Raw genomic sequence first — 15,886 nt, forward strand, 5'->3', positions numbered from 1 at the left:
TCCAACGCGGCGATCCAAACGGACGCGCTGGACCATCCATTTTAGGCCGTTTGGGTGACCGCGCGGACACCCGTACAGCGGCCCGCGTCCGCGTGTCCGTTTGGGTTGCACGCTGCGCCCAACGCGGCGACCCAAAAAGCCGCCACGTGGTTCGTCTTCCATGGGCGGCGTTGCGCCATGGCAGACCTCGACGGGACAGCAAAGGCGGGCGGGAGAACGCGCGAGAAAGTTCCCGCGCGCACCAGGGTTCCCGCCAAGAGCGCATGCGCCGTCGGGAGGAGAACCACGAGGCCCAGGCCGCCGGCCGCGTCCGCCTGGAGGCATGGACCGCTATGGAACGTGCCGTCGCGTAGGAGCTCGAGTTGTGCGGGAAGCGGATGGTGCCTCTGCAGGAGGCGGAGCGCGAACGCGCCCAAGCTGCGAGGACGACAAGGAGGAGGGCGGCCGCTAAGGAACGCAACAAGAGGGCCGCCGAGCCACCCAGCTGGTAAGTTGGAGTGGAATCCTCACACGTACAGGCCGCCCGCGTTGAGTGAAATCCACGGCCAGGCGGCGAGTCGGCGGCGATGCCGCCGGCCCCGTACGTAGCTAGACTAGTAGTATGAAGATTTAAGAAAAATGTAATGTCTAATTTTAATGAAGAAAGAAACTATCTCCCTGACACGCGGGCCAGGGGCGGACAAGGGGTGGACGCGAGCGGCTAGCCATCTGCGTTAGGCCACGCAAACGTGGCCCAGATTTGGGCCGGCTTTGAGTCGTCTCAAACGCCGCCTTCTCCCTGTCTTTGTTTCCCTTTTCCATAGCCGAGAGGCCCTTTCCCCATTGAGGATAGCTCGCAAAAAAATGTTGATATTTTTTTTATAGAAAGAGGGCATCTCCCTGACCACCGTCCTCCTCCTTGTTGTGGCCTTCGTCTTCGTGCTTCTTGTCATCGGTTAGGCCGATCCCAAGCTCGCGGTTAAAGAATCCCACCTCGTCGAGGTAGCCCGCTCGGCGGTGCGGGTCAAACTCCCTAGCTCCAAACGTGAGCCAGTTGTCGGACGCGGCCCGTGTTGATAAGCCAACGGGATGGCAAGCTCACATCCCGTCATGACACCGTTCGGTTCTCCTCGAACAACTACCACGCGACGTCGACCGACATGTAGTGGCGCTGGCGTTCTTTCCACCGCGAGATGAGCCAGACGGCCGTGGTTCGAAATGAGGAACGGCCACCCCTTGCCTATGTCTTCGGTGTGATTGAAATCGGGAGGAAACTTAGGAAGGAGTGGCTATGGTGGGGACGCTGGATGTGGGGGAAATGGTCGTGGGATGCTTCCTTTTTAAGCGATTTTTTAAATACATATTTTTTTATAAATTTGACAAATAATATACAATTTCAAAATTTTCTAAATGTTGAACTCGATCGGTCGACAATCGGCCGATCGGTCAATTGTTAACCGATCAGATAAAACATAACATGTGCATAGCCTGGTCGGCAGCTAGTGTGCCGATCGGCCACCTGTCCGCCGATGGGCCGCTATCCGGCCATAATATTTGAAAATCACGTATTAGTTATAAAAATGCTGAAAAACGTATAATTTAAAAAAATCGCTCCTTACATGGATGCTCATACTATGAGATGAAGGGAACTCGCGACAGGCAAGGGAAAGAGATGAAAGAACATTTTGGCGGTAAACTCAGCACATCACTGCCTCTTCCCTCCAAAACTGAGCAGCAACAGCAGCAACTAGTACTAAGCCCAGGAGAACCGTTAGATAAGCTTTGTGTGGTGGATGTAGCCTATGTCAGGGTCCTGACTTCGTAGAAGCAAAGTTAGACGAGCCCAGGAGATGAAATCTGTAAAAAGAACAAACACTTTTTGGAAAAACGAAATATTTATTCTCACTTACTTGTTTGAATCTGGATTGGATTGATTCTCCATTAGTGATTCACTGCTGCAGCTCTGAATATTTAGCAAATCATAGCCTGGCCTTTCTAATCTAAATGCTTATGTTGGCAGGAAAGGAGCTGAGAGAAAGGAGAAGGAGAAAGTACGGGAGGAGCAAGAGTGTGCCTTTTGTTTTTGGCGCCAATTGAGCCAAGGATGTGCCCCTAGTGGTCCTATTTTGGCGCCAAACCCAGCAGGAAGTTTGTTCTGTTCCCTCCACAACAAAACAGCAGCTGCAGCTAGTACTAGGAGGAGGAGAACCCTTTGATCTATGTTGTGCGGTGGAGATGGCCTAAGTCAGGTTCCTGACTTTGTAATAGCAAAGTTAGACGAGCTGGTTCCGTGGAGAGGGCGGGGTCGATTTTGAATTGAAGTGAGGTATCTGCATTGAATGAAGTGAGGTGAGGTGGGTGGGCTGCGCGGTTATTACTCCTGTATTGTTTGGAAAGATTCGGAAAGAGCAAAAAAAATTCTCTAGAACAATACCAAGTTTAAGCAAAAAAAATTGCTATTTTTTTAGAAAAATACCAAGTCTAAGGCAGAGCAGCTCCACATTGGACAAGCATGTGGGTACATTATCCATATATTCATCTTACAAGAGTTTGGCCTAACATGGTGCATCTAGTCAAAAGAAAAAGAAAAAAATCGGAGGCCGTCAACAAAACCTCTGCACCACAGAATTAAAAGCCACCAAAGCGAGCATAGACAAAAAGAACTACATACATACAAACTAGCTAAAACTGGATACAACCTGTACATGCCAACACTAGGAGCTGTTCCTAAATACAAGCACACAAAAGATCAGCTGCCTCTTCACAGATCACCTCTAATGAGCCTACCATATATTATGTTACACCTCAAAACACCTCTCTATTACCTTGCTATCATCTAACTCGACTGATCAAGCCGGTCTCGGCGAAGCAGGCTTGTTACTCCCCTTTGTGGATGACGATCTCGAGCCAGCCAGGCTCCGGTTGCTGCTCGGCTTCCTCTGCAGCTGGGGGCGAGGGCTGCTCCCTCCCTCGGCATCATGCAGCTGCTCCAGCACAGTGATAACCTGCTCCATGGTTGGCCTGTGCCTGGGATCCACGGAGAGGCACTGCAGCGCCAGCGATGCGGCCTTCTGGGCCTTGGCGAGGGAGTACTGCCCGCCCAGCCGGGCATCCAGGACGCGGAAGATGCGCCGCTTGCTTGTTAGGTACGGCCTCGCCCATTCCACCAGGTTGTGCTCGCCGTTCGGACGGTTCTTGTCAACCGCGCGCCGCCCCGACAGCATCTCCAGGAGGACCACGCCGAAGCTGAACACGTCACTCTTGGTGGTAAGATGGCCTGACGAAATGCACACAGGAAACTAAGTTAAGTTGGGTATCATGGTCGATGACGTGACGGGAGTGACATATGCAATCATGATTCTGGTACGTGCGGTTAGATTTTCAGCAACAAATTTGTGTACACGAGGATTCCGAAAATGGAATGGCCAACCTACCTGTTGCAAGGTATTCTGGTGCGGCATACCCATATGTCCCCATCACCCTTGTGGACACGTGGCTCTTGTCACCAGTCGGTCCGTCCTTTGCCAGCCCGAAATCTGAGAGCTTTGCGTCATAGTTCTGAAGAAGAAATATTGTGACTATTCTGCTTGACAGATCGAGATATTTTGTGGACGAAAAGGAAAAATATGTTTGAAGACTATGCATATACATACCGCATCTAGTAGGATGTTCGAGGTTTTGAAATCACGGTAGATGACTTTGGCCATGTCGCTGTGGAGAAACGCAAGCCCTTTCGCCGCTCCGTGTGCAATTTTCATCCGAAGGTTCCACGAGATGGGCTGGAAATGTGAACTCCCTGAATGTTGGAACACTTTAGCACCATTCCTTCAAAACTGGAATACCACCAAATAGGAAGAGTAATAGGCCAGGCACTTACTCCTAAAGAGATGATTCTCTAAACTCCCACGAGGCATGAACTCGTACACGAGAAGCCGTTGTTCGTCTTCGACACAGTATCCGACGAGCTTCACAAGATTCGGGTGTGATAGTTGTCCAAGGTAATTCACTTCAGCCTGCGCCCCAAACGAACAGCATGTTATACACAAGTGCAAAACTGAAATAAAGAGGAAACTCCACTGCCAGCAGACGAAATTGTCACTAACCAGCCATTCCCTATGGCCCTGATAGCCTTCCTGGTTAAGCTTCTTGACAGCAATGACCATCCCGGTGCCCGGCTTAGTCGGTGCGAGGGTCTTCTCATCGATCCACCCCTTGAAGACTGACCCAAACCCTCCCTCGCCCAGCACACTGTCCGGCCGGAAGTTTCTCGTGGCGGTCCTCAGCTCACTGAATGCAAAGGCCTTGACATTCGCCGACTCGAGAATCTCGCCCTCGCTGCGTGGCACCGACGCCACCGAGGCGTAGCTGCCGGAGTTGCTCAAGGCTGCCCCATTCCTGCCAGCGTACCTGGAATTCGTCCCTGAAAACCACACGGCATGCAGAGATCAGGCATGATCCGGTCGCATTTTAGCGCGGATAATAGGTAGTTGCTCCTTGTACCATTAATCTTACTTGCTTTAACAGTGAACAGACAAAAAGGTCCATCATGGATAAGTTACTACTAGGTCGTGCTAAATTACGGCTTTTCCTCTTTAATTTTAGGCCAGGAGAAGGAAACTGAACATTCAGTATAGGACAGTCAATAACATTGAAGAAAAGTAGATGGATTTAGCCGAAAGTATATATAGCATCAAAATTCGAGCTTCCCTCTCTGTCTAATGCTACTCTGGTTTGAACTGGGCACTCGGTGGAATCATCAAAAGAAAAGTCAGACAAAGTAAGGTGCAGCATTTACACTGGAAGCTTCCTCTGCTAGCTAGGCGCCTAGGCTCGGCAAGGAAAGACTTGATCCACACACATGGAACAGTCCAAGAAGAAGACTCTGCCGCCGCCCCTGAGGGTAGATATTTTTTTTAAAAGCAGGGTGTCGAATTTCGCTAGGATAGGAGCCAAATTAAGTTTGTGAATTCACAGCTTCGTCTATCTTAAGCCAGTTAATCTAGAACGGAATAATAAGGGTATCCTAATCCAATACTAAGCACGCAGAATCAGAGACGAGGTCCACGGCGCGCATGCTGCTAATGATTGGTTGAGTAATTGAGAAACGAACCGGAGAGGAAAACGCCCAGGCGTGCTGCTGCCATGTTGGGCACAAGAGAATTGCTAGCTAGCAGGAGCCAATCCTAGAAGAAAAAAAAATCATTTTTGAGACCGAGCCAGTCGTAATTAAGTCTGTGATCAACGACTGGATGTGCAGATTAACCTATTAATGTTTTTTTTTCTCAAAGTAAGAAACTTTTGCAGCATCGGGGGTGAAAGGACCCGTAATCGATGGGCGCCGCAAATTAGTGCTCGAAGTATGCGATTAGGCGAGGAGGAGAATCCGGGAACCGGGGCGGAGATGGGATGGGATGAGGCACCTGAAGGCGAGGATGAGGAGGTGGTGTCGGAGCTGATCTTGGCGCCCCAGCCCCAGCAGTTCCCCATGGACCGGACGGATCCGGCGCGCGGGCGTCGAATCCGGTCGCCGGAGCTCAAGAACGGCAGGGACAGAAACCAGCGAGCAGAGCAGCCAAATCGGAAATCCAGGAGCGCCGCTCTGGAACTTTGCGTCTCCCCGCCGCTCTCCTTTTTTCGCGCTCGTGCTGGTGCTCGTGCGCTGGCCTCTCCTCCAACTTTCCCTCCCACTCGATGGGCGAGCGGAAAGGCGAGCGATGGAGAGTGGAGGCGGGGAAAGGGAGAGTGCTACTTGTGCTGCTGCTTCTAGAAGGGCATCAATGGCGGGCAAGAGAAAGGCAGGCGAGAAAGGGAGAGGCGGCGGGCGGGCAAGAGCAAAGTGGTGCTGCGGTTGGGGAGAAAAGAGGAGCCAGCCGCACGCACATGTTCGACACGTCTGCTCTCGGTGACGTGTGGGCCCTGCGTGACGTGGTATTTTTTATTCTTTTTTGTAATATATATAGTACCATCGTTTTATTCTCCTGGCTATGTTCACCCGACACGCCGCACCCTAAGACTTAGAGCATCTCCAGTCGCGTTTTTCAACTCATATCGGACCGAGTATTTAGAGGATGTATTTTCTTCACGTCGCATTTGAGGAATGTCGTTGCCTAGCCGCTTCCCTCAAAGAAAGCTCTAAATCAATACAAAAAAATGCATGAAAATAAAGATTTTCATGCAACTTTGATTATATTTTACAAGTTTGAATGAAAACGGCTAGATTATCTAACCCTAGCCTACTGGCCATCCGGCGGTGCGTTCGACGATCCGTCCAGTAGTCGTCTCCCCTCCGCCGCAGCTCCCGTGCCGCGCGCCGCCTCTCCCTACGGAGCGTGACGAGAAGACGTTGATGGTCGTTCGCCTCGTCATCGCCTACAATCCCCCTCATGCGCCGCCTGGAGGGAGAGTTCGACGCCACGACGAACCTGTGAGTGGTTGTCTCCTCACGGGCACGGGCGTCCTACTGCAGCTTCTTCTACGACTCGAACTACTCGAGGAGCGCCCGCTGCTGCACCACCGCCTCCTCCGGGTCCGGCCCGTCCTCCTCCTCCTCCTCCTTCTTTGCCTCCTCCTCTTCCACTTGCGTTGCCTCCGCCACCCATGCCGTCACTTCCGCTCTCGCCGCCTCCTCCCGCAGCTGCTGCTCGAGCGCCTCATGCCGCTACCGTTGATAGAGCTCCCGCATCTGCAGCAGCTCCTGCGGCTCCTCAATGCGCCGCTGCTCGTACAGCTCATCTGCACATCGTCGCAGCTCCATCTCGTCCGCACGGCAGTGCCGCTGCAACTGCTCTGCACGCCGCCGCTCGCCCATCTCCTCCGCCCGGCGGAGGCGCGCCTCTTAGCGATGCCGTCGAACATCGCTATGGTGTCCGCTAGCACCGCCCCCTCCCACGCTTCCTTCTTGGTAGCTTTCGGATCGAAGTCGAACTTCCTGGTGGTGGAGGCAATTAAAATTAAACAATAGAGTGGTTAGACCGGTTAACTAAATTAAAAAAATTCCCAGTAAAGAACTAAAATTAAACAAAATGGGTCAATTGGGCTGCCACACTCCATTTCTGCATTAACTTATCTGGCCGATACATGTATGTGCATATACATTACTCCCTTCTTCTTTCATAAATAAGTCACTTAATTCTTTTTTAAATACGAAGGTAAGGAATTAACGGAGGAAATATTAATATCCGCAGTACCCAATTATTATATATGCTCGTGTCACCATTTGGATTCCGTACCTGGATCATCGTCATCCTATTTCTTTCTCGTTTGCTTCTCGTCGAGGCCGAGAGCGCGCGTCCTGTGTAATGTTCGTGAGACTTTGCATGACCGTACAGATGCTTGTAGATGCGTTGTATACGTAAGGATATTTTGTTCTCAAGTGCACGTCACCATCTAGATATATTGGCCAAATTCATGCGCGAGGCACGATTCATGCACCAAAGATACGACTTGCTGGGGTGCACATCACATTTCGCGGTCACACGAAAATACGGTATATTTTTTCGATAAAGGGAATATATTAATATCGAGAGATACCAATTACATCCAGCCTCTGCAACAACACACCACCCTAATGGCACTACGGATGGACACAACCAAAAAAACGAAAAGAAAACTAAGAAACAAAAGTCCCGCTACAGTATCACGGACCTAACAACATCAATACATCCACCACCATGACAACACCTGAATTGCAGACTCTCCAAAAAACGACGCCTCCAAGAAGGCAACAGTGCTCCAACACCGTCGTCGCCCGATCAAAGATCTTAGGTTTTCACCCTGAAGATAGTCCCCACTCTCAAAACAATGCCTCCACCAAGGTCACTGCCAGGCACAACCAGTTAAGGCCAGACCTTGGATTTTCACCCTGAAAGGTAGGACTCTGCGCTTCACATGTGTTGTCGCCCCCACTTTCATACCGCTGCTGTGAAGCCCGGACACCAAGCAAGCCCCTCAACAGCGCGGAGACTTGAACCTCCCTTAGCTAGTCCTCCCCTTCGGCCTTCATGAAATTCTCTTCTTCTGACTTTCATCATGGATCCATAGTCACTTGATGTCAACACAGAAAAAGAGCTTCGCGCCGCTCCCTCCAGAACCAAACGGTCGGAATAAACGCATGGGTGCGCACGACCAAATACCTCTGATCCAGCAAACTCCAGGCAAATCACTGTTACATTCGCCGGCGGAGCCTTCCGGAACTCAAACCTCCGGCCAGATCACGAGTCCAGGCCTCTGGTAGGTCCTCCTCTTCACGCAAGAGAGGCCCTAGGACCGCCGCCTTTGGGTAGGTATATGCTTTCTCCCCATGATTACTCAAGTAGAAGAAAATAAAAGTCGAGTGTAGCTGCGTGCACAATTGTTAAAATGACAAAATATATGTTTTCCTTTCCATTAGCTTGGCAGCGATGTGCTTACATTGAAGTACTACTACCATGGGAAATGCACTTTGGTCCATAGAGCATATGCTACCAATATGTGAATCCACATTTCAAAGTGTAAAAATTCTAAACTAAATTTTTACATGTACATCTAGATATTTTGTGTTGGTACACAAGTTTTTAAAAAAGAACATTTTTCTGTGGCTCCTTAAAAAAGACAAATTTTGATGTTGTAACAGGACTACATAAGGATTTTTTTTTATCTTTTTTGTACACACCACACAAAATGTTGTTTTTCAACGAAAACTTGTGAACGAAGTATGTCACTATGTATACCAAAAAAATTATATCAGAATTTTTTAACATTTTTAAAATTGTTTTTTTATTATTTTCTGTAATATGTGCATATGCACGCGTGTGACAAAACGTCACCTCCTACTACCATCGCTTATTTTATTCATGGCTATGTTAATCCTAAACACACACGGCCGCACGCTAGCTCAAACTTATCGGCGCCAGGAAATTATATACGATGTGTTGCTGATTATTAAATTGCCATTCGTGTCATCATGTGTAGTACTACTTATACGAAACTACGGAGTACAATAAAAAATAGAGTGGTTAACTGAATTAAATAAAATGGGTCAATTGAGTTGCCGCATGTTCATTCTGCATTCCTACTTACGCCGCCCCTTTGAATATGTATTTTGTTTGTGAACCTATCCCCGGGGACATAAATCATACCCCTTTCGTACCGATTTATTAGGCATTCAATTTCTTTACATCAATTTGGTAGCGGCGGAGCACCAGCGCCCCGACCCTAGCGGTATCGTTAAAGACGACGAACCAAACGCCACAACATATGAGTGGTTCTACCGCACCCACCGCGTCAACCAGGACAATTAATAGATTTGATATATTTAGTTCAAATTTACCTACATTTCATTTATATTTGTAAGAATGTTTAGCTTAGTACTTCCGGTGGTAGTTAAGTTGTTTCAAGTTAAGTTTGAGTTTGAGTGGATTCCTCATTGGACTGATGAAGATATCGAAGTGTTTTTATATTTTTGGCTTGTAATAATAAGTTTGTAATACTCAGACACGCAATATTTTCGTTGTGCCACTCCGAGAGATGTAGTATTTGTAAAGATGGACCTTCACGAGTAAGCAAATGTTTTTGCCTTCTCGGTTGAGTTGGTTCGAGAGAGATGGGGTAGGCAGGGGCGAGCGGGCGGCACATCGTGCGGGAACAGAGGTGGCGGTGGTGATGCCGTGAAGGGTGGTGTCGACATCCATGAACAGAGGTAGGGAGGGTGGCAGAGGATTGGTGATTTGGGGGAAAACAGAGAATTTTTTTTAAAAAAAATGAAAAGGATAGAGAGTGGGGATTCGAGGGCCTGTAGTGCAAAAGCCATTTTTTGCATTTTGAGCCCTTTTTTTTTGAGAAATTGATCCCACACTTTTATGCGGCAAGGCCCAGCGCAGCCCAACTAAACAACTCGGGCTCTTGGATATCTCAGCTCAGCCACCGTCGTCGTTTCGGATTCGCCGGCGGAGTCTCGCAAATTCCCATTTTGAAACCCCGGTGCGGCCGTCCTAACCCACATCCGCTGCCGCCGGCCGGATTCCCAGCTTCTCCGCCACGCGTGGGCGCGCCGCGCTCCACGGCCTACAATCCAGGTCGTCCAGATGGCAACACTGCCAGCGCAGCCCCGCCGCCGTCACCACCACCGTTGACTCACTCAAGGACGGCAACGTCGAGGACACCCTGCTCTGCCTCCCGTCTTCGGCGTACCTCGCGCGCGCCGCGCTCTCCTCCAGCCGCTGGCGCCTCAAGTCCCGGCTTCCTCCGTCGCGCGCTTCCGCGAGCGCCGCCCTTCGCTGCCCCGTCCTCGGCCTCTTCGTCTCCTAGGCGGATCTCGGCCAGCTCCCCGTCTTCCTGATCACGCGCCTGGAGCACGCCCCGGCGTGGCGCGCGCCTCCGGGACTACCGCGCGCAATGGCTGCCTCCTCCTCTGCAGAGGAGGCAACTCACTCGCCGTCCACGACCCCATATATCCAGCCGGCACGTCGCCGCGCGTACGGCGTCCACCAGCCGAACACCTTCCTCTATCGGGAACGGAGTACATAGAGGACTGCTTGCTCGGCGGCCATGGAGAAGGTGGTGCGGCGTCCTTCCGGGTGGTCAGCGTGCAGCGAGACGGCCAACGGTTGCGAGCCATGGAGTACCGCTCCGGCACGCCGGATTGGCGCTGCCACCCTTTGGAGATGGCATCCATGTGGCTACGCTGCGTGGCCCGGCAATGCCCGGGGCTTATATTTTGGAGATGTGACAAGAATTCATACATATTGCTTAACACCAGCACCATGGCATTCTGCACGGTCGCGCTCCCACTTCCACTAGTGACCCTCTCAGCTCAGCAACTACGGCCACATCAGTATACGCCATAGGATATACCCAAGCCGGTGAGTGTTGCCTTGCGTGCATCATCGGCAGAACCACGTTGCAAGTGTGGCTACTCAAGAAGAACTGTGCCACCGGGTTGTAAATAAGTGAGCTGTCCGAGTTCAACCGCCGATTATTGCTTATTGGTCCATATGGTGTCTGCCGGACTAGCTCTTCTTTACTGTATGGGTAGCAAGTATTCTCACTTCGTCATTGATCTCAAGAACCTGAGCCTCAAGGATAAGTTTTCTTTGCCATTGTTCCATGGCTTACCCTTTCCAAATGACATGGCCACCTGCTGGGCTGATGGCTACTTGTACTTGTGAGAGGTCCATGCCTCAAACATATGCTTCCGGAGGTACGGGTGAGTTTGCAGTTTCTTTGCTTGTAAGTTGTAAGAACTTGCTGATAACCACGACTTCCTTTAGGAGTGATGGCCTTGGGCCACACACCTTTCAATCACGATTGCTTCCTAATCGACATCTTGGCACTAGCAACTATCGTGATATACTGACTTTTTTGATACTGATTGAATTTTGAGTAAAACTGTTCCCTCTGATCCATAATATGTGCTGCGGTTTTAGTTCAAATTTGATCTAAAACAACGACACTTATTATGGATCAGAGGGAGTACTTGTTTACCATTTTCATCTTCTCACCATTTACAGATGCGGAACAACAACTTGGACTGCATCTTGATTAAAGAAGAAGATCAACACTTGCACGTTCAGTGCCTTCTTGTGAGCAAATACATTCCTCAGTATCCTTGACATGTGCAAGTTTGGATAGGATAAACTCTGCACTTGGACATAATATCTGAGACTTTTATTGTCAGTGTACATTTCTTTTATGAGAAACAGACGAAAATTTTAATTTGGTGTTTTTTTACTTAATATATATGTATATGCATGGCATGGCATGAAACAAACATATGCATACCATGCATATACATATATATTTTGACATGTATGACATGAAATAAACCAATATATCAGTGGTAACAGAACCAATATATCAACATCAAGATAATTACACTTAGTATATAATTTGACACTGAATGTCTTGTATAATTTTTACTTGTATGCCAGTATGTGCATTGCAAGAACTTCTCATGGAACCTACATGAACTTGTCATCATGGTACACACCTAGCTCAACTAGAACAAGTTAAGTGTCAGTTCATCTTTGTCTTTTGCTGTACTGATGATGTTTTGTTTACTATCAAGTCTCAACAGTACTGGGTGTTGAATATAGTTGTTTCCTGATGTTTCCTGATGTCCAGTTCTGTCTGGTGTTCTTTTTTTACTTTTGTAATGCAATGGGTAGCTTTTAGTACTAAAGAACATTGGCATTTTCTGGAATCGTAAGAATGTTATAAACTGCTCTTTTTCGGTCATGTAGTTGTAATTTGTACAAGGAATTCAGTGTTTTCCTAGCCTCCCTAGCATCGACCAGTGAAGGTCTTGGACTTGGAAATCACAGTACTATTTTTTGTGAAAAAGAACCAGTCTTTCAAATGTATTACAGAAGTTGGCAACTATGTCATTGAGAACCAGCCTTTCAAATGTATTACAGAATTTGATGGTTGCCTGTGCATACTTGTCTTCGACCTACGTGAATCATGTATTTGCTCTGAACAAACATATGACTGATATGGTGATTGTAATTTCAAGTAATATAAAAACCTTGGCAATTCTGGAGAACATTACATGTCACAATGATCAGGGATGGGTATAACGTCCATGAATAATATTTGAATGAGAATATGGGAGCAGTCTTTTGGCTTTCGAGATTAATTGATCTCTTTAATTTGAAAATTTCAAAAGGTACATCCTGATTTGTTAAGTTTGACCAGAGCATATATGTGAGTCCTGTTAATATTATGGGCTGTTCTAGTGTGTATACATCTAGTTCATGCCCAGATTCTCATTCGTTCTGTTGATTCTAATGAAGTACTCTACTGTTCTTGGTTGTTAGCATGCTACTTATCACTAATTATTTCTTTGGAATATTTTATCGCTTCATGTCGTCATTGATGATTTTTTTTTTCACGGCAGCATGGAGAGTTGTACACTTTGTACTTTATGCTCATTGTTAAATTCTAGTTCTTACCATGTCATGCAAAACTAACGAGACAAGTTCTGACACGTCAACGAACTACATTTGTTATTTTGTAACTTCGGTCTTAGACAAATTTGGATTATCCAATATTTTGGGTGAAGTTTTTCTCCACTTTTCTTGGATCATTTAAATTGCACTGCTTTATCTTGAGCTTATGTCTTGCTGTTGGTTTCAAATTTAGCTTTTATCACGAGCCACAAGTTGGTAAGGTGCACCTGAATATGTTTTTCTCTGTTTACGTTTCTCACTTCTTTTTCATGGATTGCTAATTGGGAATTGAATTGGCATTCCGTCTTTTTTTCTATATTGAATAATTATTTTGTTCAGGATCATTACTATCTGATTTGACTTACTAGAATCTAAGAGTGCATGAATTGGAAGAACCATACCCTATAAGGAATGGAAGTCCCAGTCTGAGTGCATTATAATCTGACCATTATCCGTCTGCCTTTCATTTCCTTGAGGCAGGAAGATCCAATGGCAGACATCTTGAGCCTTTGTCTGGATTTATGTAAGTCCTTTTGGAATGCTTAGAGATTTGTTGTTTTACCATCAGTTTCACCATGATAATATCCTATTTAGTTCCCAGAGTTGTTGTGATTAAAGGTTTTTGTTTCACCATATATATTCGTCATGATATATTATCCTGTCTAGTTCATATATTTTAACGTGGAAAACTATTGCTGGACAAACACACAAACACATGGTGGCAAACTTCACTATATTTGAAGAAATGTTCATAAAAACATGGTATTATAATGAGTCGTCTACTCACGTATGCGTGTTAGCATAGATAATTATAGGTGGCACACCTTACACTTAACATTCAAATCACATGTAGAATCTAATCAAATAAGTAGAAGAAGCTCACAGCCACATGCGACCGCTAGCTATAACAGAACCTCCTAGGATGGTATGGATCCGGATCATATATGAATAAATATCAATCCTATATCATTATATCAAACCCTGGAGTTGTCTTTGTGGTGCAGGCACATCATCACAATTAGCTTGGCCAGTTCGCTTCGCCTTCCCCTTTAGTTTCCCTGTCTCTCCTAATGATCATAAGCCGCTCTGCTATATCTGTCATATCTGGTCGGTGTCCAACATCTTCTTTTAGACACTCAGTAGCTAGCTTGCCAATTTGTTCCAACCAAATCATATTTTCTTCAGTTGCGATCTCCTTGTCGAACATTGACTTCCCTCTCCTTTCTGTCTCGTACACTTTTGAGAACTCCAAAACAAGACTGCAATTCTCACCATATATACTTCTCTTCCTGGTAATAATCTCCAGCAGAACAACTCCAAAGCTATAGAGATCACTCTTCTGTGTCAGAAAGCCAGTTATCAATGATATCGGGTCAGTGTAACCGATGCTTCCAACTACTGTCGTACTGAAATGTTGCTCTTTAAGAAGCCCGAAACATGATAGTTTTGGAGTCAGCATTTCAGTCAGGAGTATGTTATCTGTCTTGATATCACCGTGGCATAGTGTCCGAGGTGTATACAAATGAATCTGTCTTAACCCTTCTGCTGATCCAATCGCAATGTCCAGACGCAGGTCTAAGGGAAGTTCTTGTTTGCTGACATGGAGAATATCTTTTAGGCTACTGTTATCTACAAAATAATAGACCAACATTGGACCATCCACCTCTAGGCAGCAACCAACGAGACAGAGAATGTTCTTGTGCGCCATCCGTATATTGATATCCACCCCCTCTGTAAAAATATCATGTGCAGCTTCATGTACAGTCACAGAGGGGCAACTGTTACAATGATATCATTCTGAAGAGTTCCTTTGTAAACTTTACCAAAGCTGCCTTTATCAAGAAGATACTCTTCTGAATAATCTTTTGTGATTTCCTTCATTTCATTCGCTGTGAAAATCTTCAGGTCACCACTGAAATTCTCTAGTACTCGACCACCATTCCTTATGTATTGACTGCATGGTTTCCTGGTGCTGAAGATGTTCAACTTGTGGAACAGACCGGAGATACCTTGTCGGATGACCTTTTGCTTCGTATCTTGTGATCTCGATAATGACCGTTGTTCTTCCTTATCCTGGCCTTGTTGGGACTGATCTTGGTCAAGCTTTTCTAGTGGTTCTGCTACATCTTCCATTTTTAGGGCTTTCCACTGTATCCTATTTTCCCAAGCTCCCTGCTGCAAGCTTACCCATCCGATTTCCAGTATCCTACAAAATGATGTTACGAGAAATGTAATAGCTAGTAGAAAAGAAAATTTAAGCTGAAATCTTACCCAAAATATGTACTGAAATGATATCCCCTTATGCTGAGCCAGTTAATTTCTTTCCATATATTCGAATATAGCTTATGTATATCTAGAGAAAGGGCGTGTAGCAAAACTGAGTATCCTGATGATGCTTTTTCATTACATTCGCACTGGAGGACTTGAAAAATGAATCCCTTGACTTGTATATAGGAATATGGGTGCATAATGACTAGTTTGTCTAAGTGCCTACCGAAGAACATAAAACTTGGTGATCCAGAAAGTATATTATAGACGCTCGAAGAATGTAGAACTAGGAGATTTGAGTGGACAGAAAAAAAATCTACAAAACTAGTTGTAACACTATCGTTAGAAATTTTTGTAAAGATTTCAATCATGTGATCAAACGATCCCACAAAAGAAAATCCCCATTCTATTTCAAAAGGAAGGGGTCCTAAGAGAATGTACATATACGAAATACTCCCTCCGTCCCACCAAATTTGTTCAAGATTTTTCAAAATTTGGATGTATCTATATGCTATTTAGTGTCTAGATACATCCGAATTTAGACAAATCTCAGACAACTTTCATAGGACGGACGGAGTACAATCAAATGAAAAGAAGTATTCATGATCAAAGAGTTTAAATATTAGGTTTCAAAAAAAGAGTTTAAATATCACTGACCTGGAAGATCCGTGGGGGGCAGTGATCCCAGCTACTTGGATAGGAGCAAGAAAACC

General features: G+C 46.5%; 2 protein-coding genes across 2 annotated transcripts; both read right to left on the reverse strand.

Moving 5' to 3' along the window:
* Positions 1 to 2,481: 2,481 nt before the first annotated feature.
* Positions 2,482 to 5,806, reverse strand: LOC127342726 (receptor-like cytoplasmic kinase 176). The gene is made up of 6 exons (XM_051368732.2): positions 5,400 to 5,806; positions 4,083 to 4,399; positions 3,857 to 3,992; positions 3,633 to 3,775; positions 3,414 to 3,537; positions 2,482 to 3,256 (listed from the first exon to the last, which is right to left on the reverse strand). Exons 1-6 carry the CDS (start codon positions 5,464 to 5,466, stop codon positions 2,829 to 2,831), a joined length of 1,215 nt encoding a protein of 404 aa, XP_051224692.1. The 5' UTR covers positions 5,467 to 5,806; the 3' UTR covers positions 2,482 to 2,828.
* A 7,841-nt stretch (positions 5,807 to 13,647) lies between these two features.
* LOC127328574 (putative wall-associated receptor kinase-like 16) lies at positions 13,648 to 15,038 on the reverse strand. The gene is made up of 2 exons (XM_071820612.1): positions 14,755 to 15,038; positions 13,648 to 14,683 (listed from the first exon to the last, which is right to left on the reverse strand). Exons 1-2 carry the CDS (start codon positions 15,036 to 15,038, stop codon positions 13,924 to 13,926), a joined length of 1,044 nt encoding a protein of 347 aa, XP_071676713.1. The 3' UTR covers positions 13,648 to 13,923.
* Positions 15,039 to 15,886: the final 848 nt, after the last annotated feature.

This window comes from Lolium perenne, chromosome 1 (genome assembly GCF_019359855.2).
Source record: "Lolium perenne isolate Kyuss_39 chromosome 1, Kyuss_2.0, whole genome shotgun sequence".
NCBI classification, from domain to species: domain Eukaryota; kingdom Viridiplantae; phylum Streptophyta; class Magnoliopsida; order Poales; family Poaceae; genus Lolium; species Lolium perenne.

Coding starts and splice junctions, on each gene's coding strand:
- LOC127342726 (XM_051368732.2), bottom strand. CDS start 5,466: ATGGGGAACTGCTGGGGCTGGGGCGCCAAGATCAGCTCCGACACCACC. Junction 3,993..4,082: donor AGGGCCATAGGGAATGGCTG/GTTAGTGACAAT, acceptor TTTGGGGCGCAG/GCTGAAGTGAATTACCTTGG. Junction 3,257..3,413: donor ACCAGAATACCTTGCAACAG/GTAGGTTGGCCA, acceptor GCATTTCGTCAG/GCCATCTTACCACCAAGAGT.
- LOC127328574 (XM_071820612.1), bottom strand. CDS start 15,038: ATGGAAGATGTAGCAGAACCACTAGAAAAGCTTGACCAAGATCAGTCC. Junction 14,684..14,754: donor ACAAAAGATTATTCAGAAGA/GTATCTTCTTGA, acceptor TCATTGTAACAG/TTGCCCCTCTGTGACTGTAC.